Below are 17557 nucleotides of genomic sequence, written 5' to 3' on the forward strand. Positions count from 1 at the left end.
AACTTTGTATGTGACAGAATTGACAGTTTTTATTAATTTCTCAGATTACAGACTGTATTAGTGACATATATTTTGTGTAGGAGTTTGTTATCGCTAAATAATAGTGTCAGTATTAAATATATTATTTCCAATATACTGCAAATCTTCCATCAACAGACTTTTGCATCTTGGGCAGAGGAATACACTGTGTGATATCAAAGTAATGCTAGACTTGAGTAGCTTTTAGGAAGTGTGCTTATCCTTGTATATGACCACTGTTTATGTTATATTAAAAATCAAATTTTATACGTTTTGTTTTCCATTCCTACTGGCAATAGAATAATTCATGTAAGAAAATTAAATATGTGAAACATGCTACCGTCAAAATACATTCCAGATTCTTTTTTTTTTGACTATTCATCATACAGAAATATTGAAACACTCGGAGCCAATATCTAAAACCTAATTTTGAAAAAAAATAAGAGTTTATGTTAAACAGAAGATTCAGAATACTTTGCTGTTCTGGTCTGTAACTCCAGGGAGTAAGAGGGAAGCTAATTGTGAAGTTTTTTTGTTTGTCATTTGAAAGTGTGTGCTTTAAGATGTTGTTCTTATATACTATAAAATACTCCAAGAATTATAATGTTGTGCTGTTTTTAAGTAGGCACATTCTGTAGGTCGATCTACAAATAAAAAAATGGAAGTCTGTGTTACCTACCTGATTTTTTCTGAGGTCTCAGTGAGCTAGTATCAAAGTAATAAATACAATTAGAACACATTTGTTACAAGTGCTTTGTGTTTAATTATGTACCTCATCATAATATGTTAATAATACCTTAGAGTGTCTTCAGGAAAAGAGAGGCCACATGTGAGCACATAAGCTGAGCTGTCAGAGCTGATCATATAGGGGGTAGCTTTGATCCAGAAGCTATACTAATATGCTTGATTTAATTTATCTCCTCCCTCAGAGCGACTTACTTAGCTCGGCCCTTAAAAGTTTTGGGCTATAGCTGCCTTGTACCTTGCCTGTTATTTCTTTCTCACTGCACTTGTGGCAGTTCTCACAGTCTGATTTGTGGTGAGGATCCTTGCCTGGCTGCATTCACGTGCCTGTCTAGTGTTTTCATACTCCAAGGAAATTCTGAAGGCCTGTGTTTGCTGTTTGATTCTCATCACCATGAAGTATTTGGCAAATTCATATTTTCTTCAAATTAGTGTTGGCTTCTTCTGTTCATAGATATCTAAGTCACTATTAAAGTTGCACTGAAAGCTATTGAGAATTATCTTAGTATGAAACTGGATGTTAGTGTCTTGATCTCTGAATTTCAGTGTAATGTATTGTTCTTAACTTGTAAAAATTAGTGAGCTAATTTAAGCAAACCAGAGAGGTACGGTTTGTAGGTTGGGACAATATCTATTATTAAATTAAGTGTTCTTAATTAGTCATAGTACAACTAAAATGACCGTTTTTATTTCATTTTCCAAACCCTGTAGACGCACCAATTAAAGTGTGTATGTTCATTCCCATTTTACAAGAGAACTTAAGTGATATTACAAGTAGTTAAGAATTAAGCTTCTCAGAACTCCCAAGTGATGATGTGCGCTGAGTGGTGGAGATGGAAACAAGGAAGAGGATAATTGACAAAAAAACCTGATCTCATAAAAGGCACTAAATTTTACTTTGAGTTTTATGATTCCAAGAGCGTCCTTCAAATTTAAGAATGTCATCTTTCTATGTTATTAGTGTTTTGTGTGTCCACTTGAAAAGTTGAAATAATGTATGAATATTTACGTCACGTTCTTGCTGAATTTTGAATTAAGTATATACCTTTGTTTTCTTTAATTTTCTTTAAGACTTAAGTAACTGGAGCAGTGAAACAAACATGCTAGTATTTCTTGGATTTCTTTACAGATGCAGTTTGTGGAAAAAAACAATGATGCTTTGCACATGTCCCTTGAATCTCTTATATGTGAATCCAAGGACAAGTTTGTTCGACAGCTGTTTGAATCTAACACTAACAACAACAAGGATCCCAAACAAAAAGCAGGGAAACTTAGTTTCATCAGTGTGGGAAACAAATTCAAGGTAACATAATATAGCAAAGAATTGTATCTTCTGATAATATATGCTACTTTAAGTTACCTGAAATAAGCAGAACCTAAGTTTGGGAGAACTGATGGTAGCTTGAGATTCAGACAAAAAAAATTGATGAATAGAACTTCTTTGCAATTAAATTATAAGAAACCAATATACACAAATTAAGTGCTATGCATTTCTGTTAAAAAGAAGTTTCATAACAGTCCTTACAGAGACTATACAGTAATATTTAAGTCAGTTTTGCAAAGCCACATGGTAGTCTTTATTAAGAAGATTTAAAATCTTGAGATCTAAATTGGCTTCTGTGGACTTCTAAGGGGTTTGAAATGTAACAAAAAATGTTCTTCCATCCTATCGTAATTGTGCATTCTAGAATATGTATCTATTGGCCACATTTTGCCGTTCTTAGAATTTAATACCAAACCTAACTACTGTTTTTCCTTTTCTAAAATACATAGTCATGGCTTTCACAGAAAGATGTTCATTATGCTCAATGTTTCCTTTCTCAATACCTGAATCTGATGCTTCTCGTTGTTTTCTCCTTTCTTCTGCTGGTGGTAAAGCTGACCTTCAAACCTTGTCTTCTCCAAATATTTTCTGCATCCTTTTCTCATTCAGCAGTTTTATTTTAGCTGGACTATTCCAGCTCAGGATGGCTAGAAAGAGAACTATAGGGGGATTATGAGATGAAAAGCAGGCACAACCATGGGCTGCAGGTAAAGTTTTCAATCTCATGGATTTACTGTTGGTAGAGCTGCTGCAATTTCAGCGAGAGCTCTTCTCCACGCATCTGGGCCAGATCCAATGAAGGATTTATATGCCTTCAAGTGCTGCAACGTTTTAGGTATTCTACTTTCCCTAGGGCACCTAAAACCTCACATTGTGTTCCTGGCTAGACTTCTTATGCGGTCCCTGGGCAAAGTGGGTGACTTGGACATTCCAAGACTTTCTTGTACTACTGGTACTGCCAGTAGCAGAAGAGCGTTTCTGCATTTCTGCTCCATGTCAAAGTTAAGTGCTGAATCAGGCCTGTGAGATAAATTCCTTCTTGCTTAATTGTGTCTTGTGGCTAGTGTTTAGAACTGTTCTCTAAACATGCAGAGGCTGAAGAACAGGAGGGATGTGGTAGCAACACTTGCTTTTTGTATAGCAGTAGTATTCTGCTTCAGGTCTATACTGTATTCAGTGTTTTACGTCTGCTGTGTTTACTGTAGCATCAAGTTATTGATCAGTCTGACAAAGGAGATTCTCCTTATGCCCTTGTGGACGTGGGTTGGTACGTAGCCAGGAATAAAATTTTGATAGGGCCAGGAAGACTAGGAGATAAGCCTGACTTGCAAGGTAGGAATATTTAACTGGGAATTGGGCAGTCTGCTCCCTTGAGTTTTGCTCTAATTATTATTTCCTCCTCCTTCTTACAATATAGTGGTTGTAGATGAAACTGTAGGAATTGGTTTAATATAAAATACGTGATCAGACAGCAGACTGAAAAATGGAATTGCATACAGAAAGCTATCTCCTGAGCAAACCCTGCAAACGTGAGCCTGTTGTAGGTGAAGCTGGGATCCATTGTTTTTTATAACTGCATTTTCAAAATGAAACCAACTATGGGATCTTTGAGACAGTTTCCACTTTCTTCCTTTTGAGTTTTCAGTTTCTTTTGGATTTAGTGACCCACATCCAGTAGATGTGGACATGTGAATTGTCTCCATTGTCCAAGGAGGGCTGAAGTAAAAAGGGAGGCATATTTTAAGTTAAGCAGAAATTGAGAGGGGAGTTTTTCGGATTGCCTTTTGGACTTTGATGTTCACCTCTGCACCTCAAACATGACTAAAGTCCTCTTTGGATCTGGCCCATCGATCTATAATTCTTTCGGTGTTTCAAGTTTCATGGCATTTTGAATGTATGTGTTAATTCCAGTAATTCATTTAGTGTTACCTTCCCAGACACAGTGTGCTGCTGATGAACACTAATAGCCTTGAAAATGTCATTTCAGATGACATCAAAATAAGTTCTGTTATCTTAGTAGAAATTTCATCTCTTTAAGAATAAGAATTCTTACTCTGTCAGTATGTAAGTCAGTCTCAAATTCTCCTAATTACTTAAATTATTATATGATGTTGCAGGGACTTCTCTTTATGAAATCCTTCACACATCCCTTCCTTATAACTAATTAAAATTAATTAGCATAAATGAGTTGAGGAATTAATGATTACTTAGTTCATAAGATCTACTCAAGAATCTTTGGGATGATTTTACTTTACTGTGGTAATGATGGATTAAATTGTGATAATTCAAAGACCAGTAGTTCTAGCAGTATGTTTTATTCATATGATCATTTCATTAGTGAAATTTACCTGAGAGTGGCTCTTGCTTATTTCGTGTCAAATCACAGAGTATAAGGAAGGGGTACTTCTCCTCTAGCAGAAATGTCTTTTATTGATGGAAACTAGACTGTTCCTTCCAAAATTAAGCACTTCTAACTTAAGAAGGCATAAAGTTTATATTCAAGTAGAGATATGAAGAGTATGTGTGAGAACTGAGCGGGAGGTTATTAGTGTTTGTCATGCCTCTTGTGGCACTCCTTCTCTCTTGCTAACCATATCCATGATAAGTTAAAGAACATAGGGACAAATTTCATCCTCTGGAAGAAAACTGGCAGCTGTAGGTGATGCATATTGCCCATACAAATCTGGTTTCTTGGACTCAAGGTAATTGAAAGATCTGCTAAAAAAATAGTGAAAAGTCAGATCTTTTCAATTTTGTTTCTACTATAGAAAATGATGAATATGTCAGGACATACAGAATTTTGTCTTACGTCAGTCTGTATACTTAAGGCTTGCTAGTGAACTGTAACAACTGGGATAGCAGTATCTTTGTGATAAAACAGACACATCTGCAAAGTAAAAGTATAGCTGTTTTCCTGATGTGATCCTGGAATTAAGTTCCTACCAATTACATTCAGTAACAACAGTAACTTGTTTTCTCTGATTGCTTTGAGTTTCTGGTGAGCCTGTAAACTTGCCCTGAAATAAACATAGGACTGTGGTCTCTTCTCATCACAATATATTTAAATCAACGCTCAGTAAATGTGATTTTTAAATTACAGTCTGTTGTCATCAACAGAGAAGTAAAAATCTGGAAGTCTGGAATTAAAATCGATTATGCAGGTTCATTCACCTAAACATTGACTTAGCTTCAAAAAACCCCAAGAAAACCGCAAGCATATCTGTTTTCTGTGGTAATTATTTAACATACAAATATGTGCTTTTCATAGTTTAAATTTGTGCTTTCACAGATTTTCAGTGTATTTTTTTTTATTATTGCTGATTGGCATTATTTTCCTTATAATTTTACCACATAGCCAGTATTTGCTTCATTTTCTCAAATATACTTGCACTTCTTTTTTTTTTTGATAAGTACATTGTGGCAATTAGACCATACAGTATTGTTGCACAATTAAACACAAACAATTTCCTCAGGACCATTCATGCACACTTGCATGATTTTGTCTGTTAAAATATGTGAACGTTTGATTTATCAGTTCTGTGTGATTTACTAACAATGAACATGCATGCAGTAATGCTATGCCACTATTCTGTGTGTATATTTCTGTAGTTGTCATGATAAGACTCTTGAAATATCTTTTTCCTTTTACAGACTCAGTTAAATTTGCTTCTTGAGAAGCTCCACAGTACTGTAAGTATATATTCAGATGCAGGTTCATTATTTTCAGAAATAAGTTATAGTTGATAATCTCAACAACATGGCTTACAATAAATGTGATAAGTAATTGCTTTAGAGTTCTGAACTTCTGAAATGTCTTGCTGTGCAGGTGATTATTGAGTTACTTCTTAAAGGTGGTGGGGTTTTTGTGAAAACTGTTGTAGGATGGAGTAAAGAGTATGAAATCTGTCTGGGCTGCACTTTCCTTTTTTGTCACTTTTACTTCCATTCACTTGTTACCACTGATGACCAATTTTCAGATTTAGAGATGCTACTTAGAAGTAAGGCAGATGATAATTTATTTTTAATTACTGTTTTCAGATTCTGTAAAGCCATTCAAAATAAAATGTTTCATTTCACTTTTGTGATAGGCTGTAAATGCACAGACGGTCATAGAACCTGAATCCCCTAATGAATATTTGCTATTTTAGCTGACATAATTTGACAGTTTGTGGAATTTTCCCATGTAGTTCAATATAACCATTTTTTTCAGAACTCGTAGGAACATGTTCGTGTTTCTCTTGCATGTTCTGACTAATTCTAGATAAGAGGTTATGCTCTATCAAAAAAAGAAGAAGGAGGAAAAGGATGGTAAGCAAATAGGACAGATGCTGGAGTGTAGCTGACATCAAGATTTTCTTGTACTCATGAGGCTGGTCTGAAAGAAAGATGATCTCTTTCACACAGAAGCCTGTTGAACTGAGACCCAGTCCAGGGAAAAAGTATGTGCCCAAGTTTGCTGCACTCCTGAATTTAGCTAACCTGTGTCTGAGGGTGTGCTGTTAAAACAGAGCTCCCTTGGCAGGTGCTCTCTCACTCTCAGCTGAGAGGTGGAAAAAGAGAGAAGACACTGCAAACCAGGAGTAATACAATGTTTTCTTGGTCCCAGTTTTGTTTTGATACGAAAGGTAGGTTATCATGAGCAGCCACCTGTTATAGGCAAATCTGAATAATTGGATGGTGTTTTGCAAAAACGTCATACTTAAAGAATGTGAAATGATCAGAGAAAGCTATGGTCAAAATGGTAAATCCATCTGATGTGATTCCAATGTCAGGAAGCTGATAGCATGTTCACTGATGATGTGACTGTAGAAGACAGTGACAGCAGTAGAATCTAGACTGCTGAAGCATGATTAGATTGTATTAGTAGTAAGAACAGTTGAGTGAAAACTCAGAACTTGAAGATCTAATTGATAGCTTGAGCACTGAGATCAGTTACTTCAAGACCAAGGTTGGAGTTCAAAACTGATACATGAGGCAAAATAATGTCAGCATTTCTCTTTTAGAATACTATTATTATGTATCTTTTTTTTCCCCACCCATAATTCTTAAATGATTTATTTTGAGAGGTGTAATAATGTGTAGATCTGGCTAACTTCTTGTTTTGGTAATAGGGATCTAGCTTTATTCGCTGTATCAAACCTAATTTAAAGATGACAAATCACCATTTTGAAGGAGGACAGATCCTCTCTCAGCTTCAGTGTTCAGGTAATGTACGCCCCTGATATTTTCCCTCTGTTTATTACTTTGGGCATTATAGATTGACCTAAGTTTGAAATATGTGATGTGGAAGCAGTATTTCATTGCTTGAATTGTTGCTTTCTAGAAGGCAGCTTATTTATACCTTAGAAAGAGTTATTTAGATTCTTAGTAACTTAGCTCTGATTTTAGTCAATAGAAACCTGGAAATAATTCATCTAAACAGCCATAATATCTCTTCTTTGCAAGAAGAGTTGACATAATTTCCATCAACTGTTTTTCAGCTGATTATAATAAGAGTTCAGACAGCAGGTACATGTGTAAGAAGCCGTTTAGCCATGTATTGGTACATAAATTTAAATTTCCTGACCTCGAGCTTAGTCCCATCTCTTTGTTGCCCACAATGTTAACAGGGCAGCAGTTCAGTCCAAAACTGTGGAATTCCTTTAAATTACTGTAGCAGTTGAAGTGTTGGAAAATCCTGTGTGCATTTAGAGGCAGTCAGGATTATCTGAGATATCTAATAATTGAACACACCTCTTTTCTTTGGTTTTTATCAATGCTATGATAGACTTGAATCATATTGTTTTACTTCTTCAAAATTTCTTTGTACCACATAAATTTGATTTGAAGCTGAACTTCCAGTAAGGGCACTTCAGCATAGTCTTTCTGTTGCTTTATACAATAAAAGATTGCAGTGCTGCATTTTCATTATGCTTGAAGTGCTAGGTGCTTATCAGTATTATAGCTTTATTTTAAAGAGTGAATATTAACAGGTTTGCTCATGTCCCACTGAACAGCAGAAGGAACTACTTAGTTGGGAATTAGCACTGTTAATGTCATTCTTTGCAGGGTGTTCTTTCATGAAAATACTTCAATATTTTTTCCCCTTTTCTGTCATTGTTTGTACTTTCAGTATCTTGCACTTAATTTTTTCTCTCTCTGAAGTCGAGAATCTTCCAGGCTCTGCAGCTGATATTTTGACATGCCCATGTTTAACGTGTTATCATCACAAGAGCTTAATAACTTTTCAGCAATTAGAATTCCATTAACATCATTAATTGTAGGTTTTTTCAGGTTAGCAGCATTTGGCATGTCAGAGAGGGAAAAATAAATTAACTCCCCCTTCCCCAACAATTGCAATGTTTTACAGTAGTCTTACAAGTGTGCTTTTCTCTGTGTGCTTAGTTGAGCAACAATAAATGAAACTTAGTCTAGTAAATAAATTTAAAACATGTAATTTTAAAAGAGAAACATCTAATACTATAAAATCTTCTTTTTAAAAACTGCAAACAAAGCAAATTTCCCCAGAAAGCACATATTTTAAAGATTAAGACAGCAACAGCAAGTTAAGGGCTAACTTAAAAACTTCTATGCCAAATCTGTTGACAGGGTTATGTAAAGGAGCAGTCAAAAAGTAGCCTGGCCTGTGCTGCTTGAAGCAATTTGAACCTTTTACTGACTTTGTCTGTGCTTTACTGATGTTCTAGTTGTAGCCAAAATGTAGTAATGGTATTTGGGACATGAAAATTACCATTTAGGAGCTGATACCTAGTACTGCACTTACACTAAATGCTCTAGCACCGCATGTGTATTTGACATTGCATCTGCACCACATCACACAAATATCATTGGCATGATGAAAACAAAAGAATGGTTGGGCATAATGTTTTTTCTTTAAAAATGAAAATGTGAAGTCTGCTAAAAAGAAAAAAAAATTAGCAGAAATATTAGAAAAATAATCCTCTGCATGAACTTCTTAAACGGAGAAAATTGTATGGGGTCTTCTCATCTGTTCAGTATCAACTTTTTGTGAGTGATCACATGGTCAAGAAATGTTAGAGGCTGGATCAAGTCCCATCAGGACTTCGTGGCTTAGTCTCTGAACAATGTCTTTGAGGTTTATGTCATAAACTATTGGTTATCATAAAAATCACTGCTTCATTTGCATTTTACCAACAGCAGCTTTTATGCATGTGTTTCTATAAATCTAGGAATGGTGTCTGTTCTGGATTTGATGCAAGGTGGTTTCCCTTCACGAGCTTCATTTCATGAATTGTATAATATGTACAAGAAATACTTGCCTGAAAAATTGGCTCGACTGGATCCTAGGCTCTTTTGCAAGGTAAGAGAGAAATTATTTCTTCTTCTATATCATCCACTACAGAAAATGTATTGGGGGACATGTTTGTGTTTGTGGTTTTTGACCTTTTTTGTTTTCTTTTTGAAGGAGGAGGCAGAATATAATCCTGTTTTCTCTGTTTCAGGCACTATTTAAAGCCTTGGGACTGAATGAAAATGATTACAAATTTGGGCTAACCAAGGTGTTTTTTAGACCTGGGAAGGTAATGTTTCTTTTTGAGTTCATGAATGCGAATCTTAGAATAGTTTCAGGAAGGGACCTCTGAAGACTGTTGAACACGTAGTTAAAAGTGTGGATGGCTTAGATAAGGTTGCCCAGTTTGTTTGTAAATAATGTTCATTTGCTATGAAAAAATAGGTATTAATACTGATATAATTGGTTTCATAGTCTTGTTGCTAATGCTGCTGTATTCATAATGCAGTGATTGTGATCCCAGACATTGTACCAGTCACTTAAGACTTACGTTGACTATTAAAAAGAGCAAATCAAAGCGAAGAAAAAAAGATTTTCTAGTAAAATCTATTCGGGACTGAAATCACCTTTTTGTGATTCTGACCATTGCTGCTGCTTAGCAGAGAAAGAATGGGAAGTAGGGAGCTGTTTTGGCTAGAAATGGACATTATTGTAGTCCCAGAAGAATGTTCTTACTGTCATAATTACTGAAAAGTAGAAGTGCAGGATTTTGAGAAAAGATTGCTGTTCGCTGGACTCTTTTATACAAAGGCTAAAAACTGAGAAGTGCTTTCAGGGCTTTATTTTTTTCTAGATACAGAATTAGTGGAGTCTTGAAGTTGTGGAAGGCCAGAGTAGGTGTTCAGAGTGTAGAAAAACGATTAATTAAAAATAAAATTGGCAAGTAATATTTTTAGTAATTAATAAATGATTGGATTATTCAAAATGCTAAGTGTTGCTCATAAATTTAACAAAACAAAAAGAGTAGTAATTTCTGTTATCATTAAAGAATAAAATTATGCCAGACATAGCTGTTCATAGCTGACGTTTTAGCTTTTTAACTCTTAACAGTCTCTGTTAACTCTTTTTTTTTTTTTTGCTGTCTAGTTTGCAGAGTTTGATCAGATTATGAAGTCCGATCCAGATCACTTAGCAGAGCTAATTAAACGAGTGAATCGCTGGCTTATCTGCAGTCGTTGGAAAAAAGTTCAATGGTGTTCCCTCTCAGTGATTAAATGTACGTATTACATGTTCTAGTAAATCAAAATGTTTGTTAAAAATATAGCAAAGCAATTATTATCACCTTGAAATGTGGCCAAGGACGTGTATAGCAGGTGGTTACCTACTTAGTTCTGAGCAATTGCTTTCAAGGTTAGTGGGGATTTTTTGTGTGTTTTATTTTAGATACATATGGGGGAGCTTAGAGCAGAGGGTTTTCAAAGCGAGACATAAAGCCCACCACCAGTCTTCTGCATCCAGTCTGCTTGGGGTTTTACTCAAGCCTGGGTAAACACTTGCAGAGAAATAACTCACTGTCACAAGCCTTGTAGGGGAGAGACTTCTGCATCAGCAGGAAGAAACAGTAGTTCAGTGCTCAGCTGACTACATGGAGTCATTTAGTTCTGAGAAGTGCCTTCACAGAGGTTGTCATCCTCAGAAAGAAACTGCATGTTTGAAAGCAGTGATGTGAATTATGGGGCAAATATTTCCGCTCCAGCAATGGCTGCTGATCAGCAAATAATTGCCTATCACTATTGATAGGCAATTTCTCAGGGCTTGACCTGCCCAGTTTACTGTGCAGAGTAGGAATGAGGCAGTGTGGAACAGAGCCTGGTGTTTGTGAGGTGCTTCAGTAAAGGGATCTGGGGGCGGGGGAAATACAGGAAAGGTCTAATACAGGATATCAAGGTTCTGTAATAGCATTGGGGGGTGGAAAGTATACATTAAGATGGTGAAGAAAAGCATGAAGGCCTCGTGCCTTACGGCTATGCATTTCGGCCAGCACAGTCGTAACATCTACATCTGTCAATGACTGGATACTGTTTGTTGCTGTTTATACTGAGGCAAATAGAATTTGTGAATTCTTATCATATAGGTTTCAGACATCAGAAGTTTTAACACTAAAATCACATTTTGGACCTAGAAATTTATGCCATTTAGTCTATTTTGCAGAAAGATAGGACAGAAAGTCTGTCACTGTGTCCAAAATGTAGAAACCCAGGGAAGTAATATGTTGGTTTGGTATACTTTAATTTTTTTCTGTGTTTTATGGGAAATTAGAAGCTAACTTTATTCCTAGAATAAAACTGAAATAGATACACAAGATGCAGAGTGCATATTTGTGATCACCTAAGTCCAGTAGTTATATATCACTGTGTTCACAAACCATGTGCTCAGCTGATGGCTAGAGACAGTATGGATTCTTAGGCATCTGTGCTTCCTCCAGCGGATTGACAAAAACTGCATTTATTGTTGCACTTCTATGCTACTCAGCACTCATGCTTGTCCCCGTGTCTTGACATTATTCTCTGTTTAACTTGCTGCCTGGTCTTGAGTCTTTAGTTGAAGACTATTAGAACAACCACAACTGGAGGTTGTTACTGATGCCTGTGAATCTGGAGTGGGGGTAATGCACATATCTGAGTGTGCACATGCTTAATTGTTCCTGTTAGGTTTGGGTGGGAGCCTTTATGCCTGGCTCCGGACTGTGAGTTCTGTTATCTGCAGTGTCTTAAATGTTATGCTTCCAGTACAGACCTAGTTCTCAAGCCCCTGTAGTCTACATACAGTTTTTAGCCATCAAGTGTGTCGATAATAAGAGAGTTGAGTTAAATTGTATGAACTGTTGAGACTCAGTATCTTCTGTGTGTTTACAGTGAAAAATAAGATAAAATATCGAGCCAGTGCCTGCATTAAAATACAAAAGACTATCCGTATGTGGCTTTGCAAGAGAAAGCACAAACCACGGTAAGAGGATATTCCTTGGTTGAAGAAAATGGGTTTTTAATAATATTTCCTTGTGAATGTAAAGAGCAGATTTACTATGCTTAACTAAATATATCTGAAGTAATAGAATGGTGCTAAGTATGACTGAAAGAGACTTTGGAAGGTGCCGTATTCTTCCTTTCTTTCACAAGGATGAACAGGGTAAATCTGAATCTTTCCTAACAGATGTTTGTTTAGCTCTTTGTTCATAAAATCTTGCAGTGATAGCCTAGTTATTGGAAATCCTTAGTTAAGTCTCTCTAAATGAAATTTAAGCTCATTAACGTTTGTCCTTTACCCATGCCCAGCTTCCTGTATAGGCCGCCTTTCTTTTTTATCTTAAAAATAATTGTGTGCTCTGTCTTTCTTGTCTCCTCATGAGATTAAGTACGTAGCTTTAATCTGGCTGGCTGTAATACTGATGGAAAAACCATTTTGGTTATTAAGCTCTGCTGACACCGTTTTGTTCTTTAATAGAGATCCAACTCTTTGTTCTGTAATACTGAGGTTCTTGTAAATTGTTTTCTTTTACATCCTTTGATAGTTATGTTTCATTTTCTACCTTGACATTTCTGACCATGTACCTATATTTTTAACCTGTTCTGTATTCATCTTTAATGATTTTATTTAGTCTCTATTTTTTTATGTTGTTTTCCTGAATCCCAGTTCAGCGATTTCTTTCTAGGAAGACTGTCTGCAGAGTTGTAACTTGTATGTGTGGCCTTATGTATGAGGTCTTCAAAAAACTTAAAGTTCCCATGGACTCTTCCTTTCCCCTGACTTTTTTTCCCCTGTGGGATCTAATGACTGGATTCCTGCTGTGTAAATAAGTTTTATCTGATTCAGTCTCATTATTGCTGTTTGGGTAAGTGGCACAGCTCAACCTTTGTCCACGCCAGTCAAAATAGTAGTAGATGTAGTAGATGCTCATGATTTGTTATGGTTAAAAAAAACCCAAACCAACCTCCACGCTAATTCTTAAAATAAAAATGCAGTTTTCCATTTTGAGTCACCATCTGCTAATCCGTTTTAATTATTGTTTGCAAAAGGCTCCATTGCTTAGTTACTTCATGAGATAATGTTTGAATTTCAAAAAAAGAGGGTGAGTTTTATCAGAAGGTGTAACTTGCCTCCCTCGTCTACCTCTTTAATATGGATGATTAGTGGTAGTTTTAAAAATATCACCTTGAAAAAACATTTCAAGGTACAAATAGACTGTCTTACCTTCGCAGCATTGATGGCCTGATTAAAGTGCGCACGCTGAAGAAGAGGCTTGATAAATTTAATGAAGTAGTAAGTGCTCTGAAGGAGGGGAAGATGGAGACAAGCAAGCAGGTCAAGGAGCTGGAGTATTCTATTGATGCTTTAATGACCAAAATTAAGGTATGGTAACAATCAGAAATAGTTTCTTATTGCAGGAATCTTTTAAAAAATTAATCTAAATAGAAGGCAAATGTATTTTTCTTAATATAAAAGACATTTTAATATAGAGGTCTTAATTTTCAGAAGCACTGGGTAAAATCTGTTTAAAATTATTTGTGAATGTAACTGAAGTGAATCTTGAGACTGAGTGCATATGTCTAGACTTTTGTATTATTGTGTTTCAAAGTTGGCACTGGAGAATATAAAACAAAAATACACGTTGTTGTGAGACAAGTGTTGTTAATAATTTGCTTGTTGCTTTTATTGTTGGAATAATGCTTATTAACAATATTTTAAATGAATCAAGGCTGAATCGTGCAAACATTTATCACAGAGTGAAGAGATTTATATTCAGTTATGTGTTTTTCAAACTTGGTATTGAAGAGAATTCAGCTTGCTGATTAAGTTTCAGTGTCTGTAATTCTCATTTCTTACCACAAAAGCGAACAGAAAAAATGAATGCATGCTGGGATGTGTTGTTAGAAAAAATTTGATGTGTTGAATTTTTGTTTCATGCAATATTATAGCTTTCTTACTGTGACCTATATTTTCTATGTAAAACCATGATTGAAAAGATGATAGAGTTAAACTGTCTGCTTATAGTTCTCTTTTCTCATAAAAATAAGATAGTTTGATTATCATCATGATACACCCTCAGAAAAGGTCAGTGAACACCCCATATCACCCTTTTATTAGTATTCATGAATGCAAGTTATAAAACTGAAATTAAATTCTAGCTATCAACGAGGTTTAAAAACATATGTAGCAAAGGCTTTTAAGTATTTTCAACCTATTTGCTACTAATACCTGTTTAAAAAAGTTAGTCACAGCACAATCCAATAGTTTTTCTGAGCGCTTGTACACGTAGTAAGAGAAACTATTCTGTGCTAGAACATAAAAGGCAGAGCCATCAATAAGCACTGTAGCAGCTAAGAACACAACACAAAATGCACATAGGAAGCCCTTCATTTTCATCTTAGTGTATTAAGAATTAATTTCTGTTGCTTAAAACTGCAAGGTTTAAAAAATGAAGGCATATTTTAAAGAGAAGTCATGTTTAATTTCAGTGATAAATTGGACATCACTTTATATGGTTTTATATGAAGGAGTAATGTATCCCCAAGATTTTAGGAAGAAAGGGAAGGATGTGCTCGAGCTCCCCTGCCCTGAAGTGTATATATAATCTAATTATACTACTTGATGCTCTCTTCTCACCTAGCATTTTTTTAATATACATTTTTTTTTAAAGTGAAGTATGAAAATGTGACAGAATGCAATTACCTCTTATTTCGTTTTGCAGACCACTATAATGACTAGGGAACAGATACAGAAAGAATATGATGCTCTAGTTAGAAGCTCAGAGCAGCTTCTGAGTGCATTGCAAAAGAAGAAACAGCAAGAGGAAGAAGCAGAGAGGCTGCGACGCATCCAAGAGGAAATGGAAAAAGAAAGAAAGAGACGTGAAGAGGAGGAACAGCAACGAAGGAAGGAAGAAGAGGAAAGACGTCTGTGAGTCCTGAAAAAGTTGCTGCTTATAGAATGAGAAGAAAATAGGGAAGGTCGTTTTTAATACTCGGGTGCTTAAAGAGAGTAGTTTGGATTGTAGTTCCGGTATGCTATGCAGTGTTAAAATTCCTTTCTTAGTGATTCATAAGATAAGTGTAGTCAGAATAGGCTATGGAAGAAATGATGTAATGCACCTGGAAGTTTCCGATGCACTTGGAAAGTTTCTTGACATGTATTGTCCTGTCATCAGGGCTATACTGACCTATGGATTACCTTTCAGTGTTATGGAAAATGATTTCCTATCTCTTGTTCATTTGCATTGTACTAACACATTTTTATTTCCTCCTCCTCTTTTGTAATAGGAAATCTGAGATTGAGGCAAAGAGAAAACAGGAAGAGGAAGAGAGGAAAAAGAGGGAAGAGGAAGAGAAGCGTATTCAGGTTAATGTTTTGGCTATGTGTGGGTTTGGGGTTTTGTTGTTGATTTTGTGTGTTTATTTTGGTATTTTTATTTTAAATCTTTTTCACAAGTTAGGTTCTCTACTGAGCCTAACAGCTTCACTTTATAAATATGTATCTTGGGGTCATTTGACAGTGTTGGTTTAGTAGTAAATGTAAGGTGAGAATCCCAAGAGAGATCACCTATTCTTAGTTCACGTGCAAGTTCGGGTCTTTTGGGTAGAGGTGCATTTGTTTTTAAAGGGGTTTAGAAGTGATTTTAAAGTTAAAAATACTCAGTACCGAAGATTTCTAGTTTAGCCTTTGGAGTTTTTGCAGATTTTCCATGTCAGGTGAGTTTGACGCTGTTTTACTAGAAGTCATGCCTGGATTTGGGCTTGTGTCATGTACCAGCTTAACTGTAAACACTTCCAGAACATTGGTAATAATGAGAGGATGGAGCACTGTCTCTAGTAGCCCCTTTGGCTACATTCATGTAGAAATAAATACATGCAGTTCAAATCCTGCTCTTCCACCCCTACCCCTTGATGATTTCTGACACTGTTTTTACTGATCCCATTGTGAACTCTCACTCTGAGGTGTGTTTGGTCCCTTTGCTCTTGTTTTCTTCTTGTCTTGGAGATTGCCTGGGTGACTCGGGAGAGCAGTTATGGAGAGCAAACGCTTCTCTGTAGGGGCAATTGTAGCAGGCATGAGGCTGCGGTCAATGACATTTCCAGGATCTTTTAAGCCCTGACCATGATTACGCAGAAGCAAAATTTTTCTCCTGTATCTTGTTATCCCTGGAGTTAGCCTAGCACTGCGTATCCTCCTTGCGTCTGCGTACTCTTTTCTATCACATCATCCTCGTTCTTGATAAACGAGTCACTGGAACTAACAGAAATTATAGCCAAACTTTGATGAAAAATTGATCTTTCCTGTGTTATTGGGTCTGTCACCTGTATCAGAATAATAAGCACTGCCAGCTTGCAGAAGTTAAACCTAAAAAGCGTAAGCTGCTGTTTGGCTAGTCTGCAAATAATTGCTTGGAGACCATTGCAGATATGCCCGGTGTTTTGTGAGAAATTCATAGGATAAGTTTCCCTTCAGGGGCAGGTTAAATGGATTAAACTTTGTCCACTGAGGAAGCAAGATGGCTTGTTGCCAGAAGGTTCAACAACTTGGTCTGTCAGCACTTTGAGCATCTCCAGGGATTTTCTTTATTTATGTTTCTTTGTTTCTGAGATGTGGATATCTGCAATGCAGAATGTACTTTACACTTAGAAATGCTGCATTTGGATTCAAAGCAGATACTTAATCTAGTAGGGTATTTCTTTCTTCTACATACAGTTAATTACTTGTTATCTTTCCTCCTGGTGATTGTTGACTATCAGCTAATCTGAAATGGGGTCCATAGGGTAAAGTCACTGGTGTTACTGCACTGCTTTAGTGGTGTAAATTTCCAGTGATGAGAGGGAAGTGACTTTTTCTCCTTTTTTGACTCTGCGGGACCAAGGAAGCCACTGCTAACACTTGGTGTGTATGGTTTTCAGAAATATGAATTAGATGGTTGCATTTTGCTTACTGTTTGTGCAAGACCCTTTGTTAAATAGTGATGGTAAGCTAGACTAATAGTTTTGGTCTGCAGAGGTGGTATATCCTGATTGCTTCTGCATTTCAGAAAGTTGGAATTTTACCATTTGCTTAAATTCAAAGCCAGATCAGGTTAACAGAGGATTCCAGTGTTTTTCTTGCTCCCTCTTCGAAATGAACCATGGTCCTATGTGTAAAAGCCATGCCTGTTTTGCAGTCCTGTAATGCCAAGTACA

The 17557-nt window shown here is 36.2% G+C and overlaps 1 protein-coding gene across 6 annotated transcripts in view; it reads left to right on the top strand.

Annotated features, from left to right (window-relative positions):
* Nucleotides 1-17557, top strand: part of MYO6 (myosin VI) — a 114935-nt gene that overhangs the window by 78752 nt on the left and 18626 nt on the right. For all 6 annotated transcript variants that reach the window (XM_054061161.1, XM_054061160.1, XM_054061159.1 and 3 more), the window contains 10 exons: nt 1892-2065; nt 5738-5776; nt 7198-7291; nt 9277-9407; nt 9550-9627; nt 10485-10614; nt 12254-12344; nt 13595-13745; nt 15085-15293; nt 15653-15731. In XM_054061161.1, coding sequence (XP_053917136.1) covers nt 1892-2065; nt 5738-5776; nt 7198-7291; nt 9277-9407; nt 9550-9627; nt 10485-10614; nt 12254-12344; nt 13595-13745; nt 15085-15293; nt 15653-15731 — 1176 coding nt within the window. The remainder of the gene's footprint in view (nt 1-1891; nt 2066-5737; nt 5777-7197; nt 7292-9276; nt 9408-9549; nt 9628-10484; nt 10615-12253; nt 12345-13594; nt 13746-15084; nt 15294-15652; nt 15732-17557) is intronic.

This window comes from Cuculus canorus, chromosome 3 (genome assembly GCF_017976375.1).
Source record: "Cuculus canorus isolate bCucCan1 chromosome 3, bCucCan1.pri, whole genome shotgun sequence".
NCBI lineage: Eukaryota > Metazoa > Chordata > Aves > Cuculiformes > Cuculidae > Cuculus > Cuculus canorus.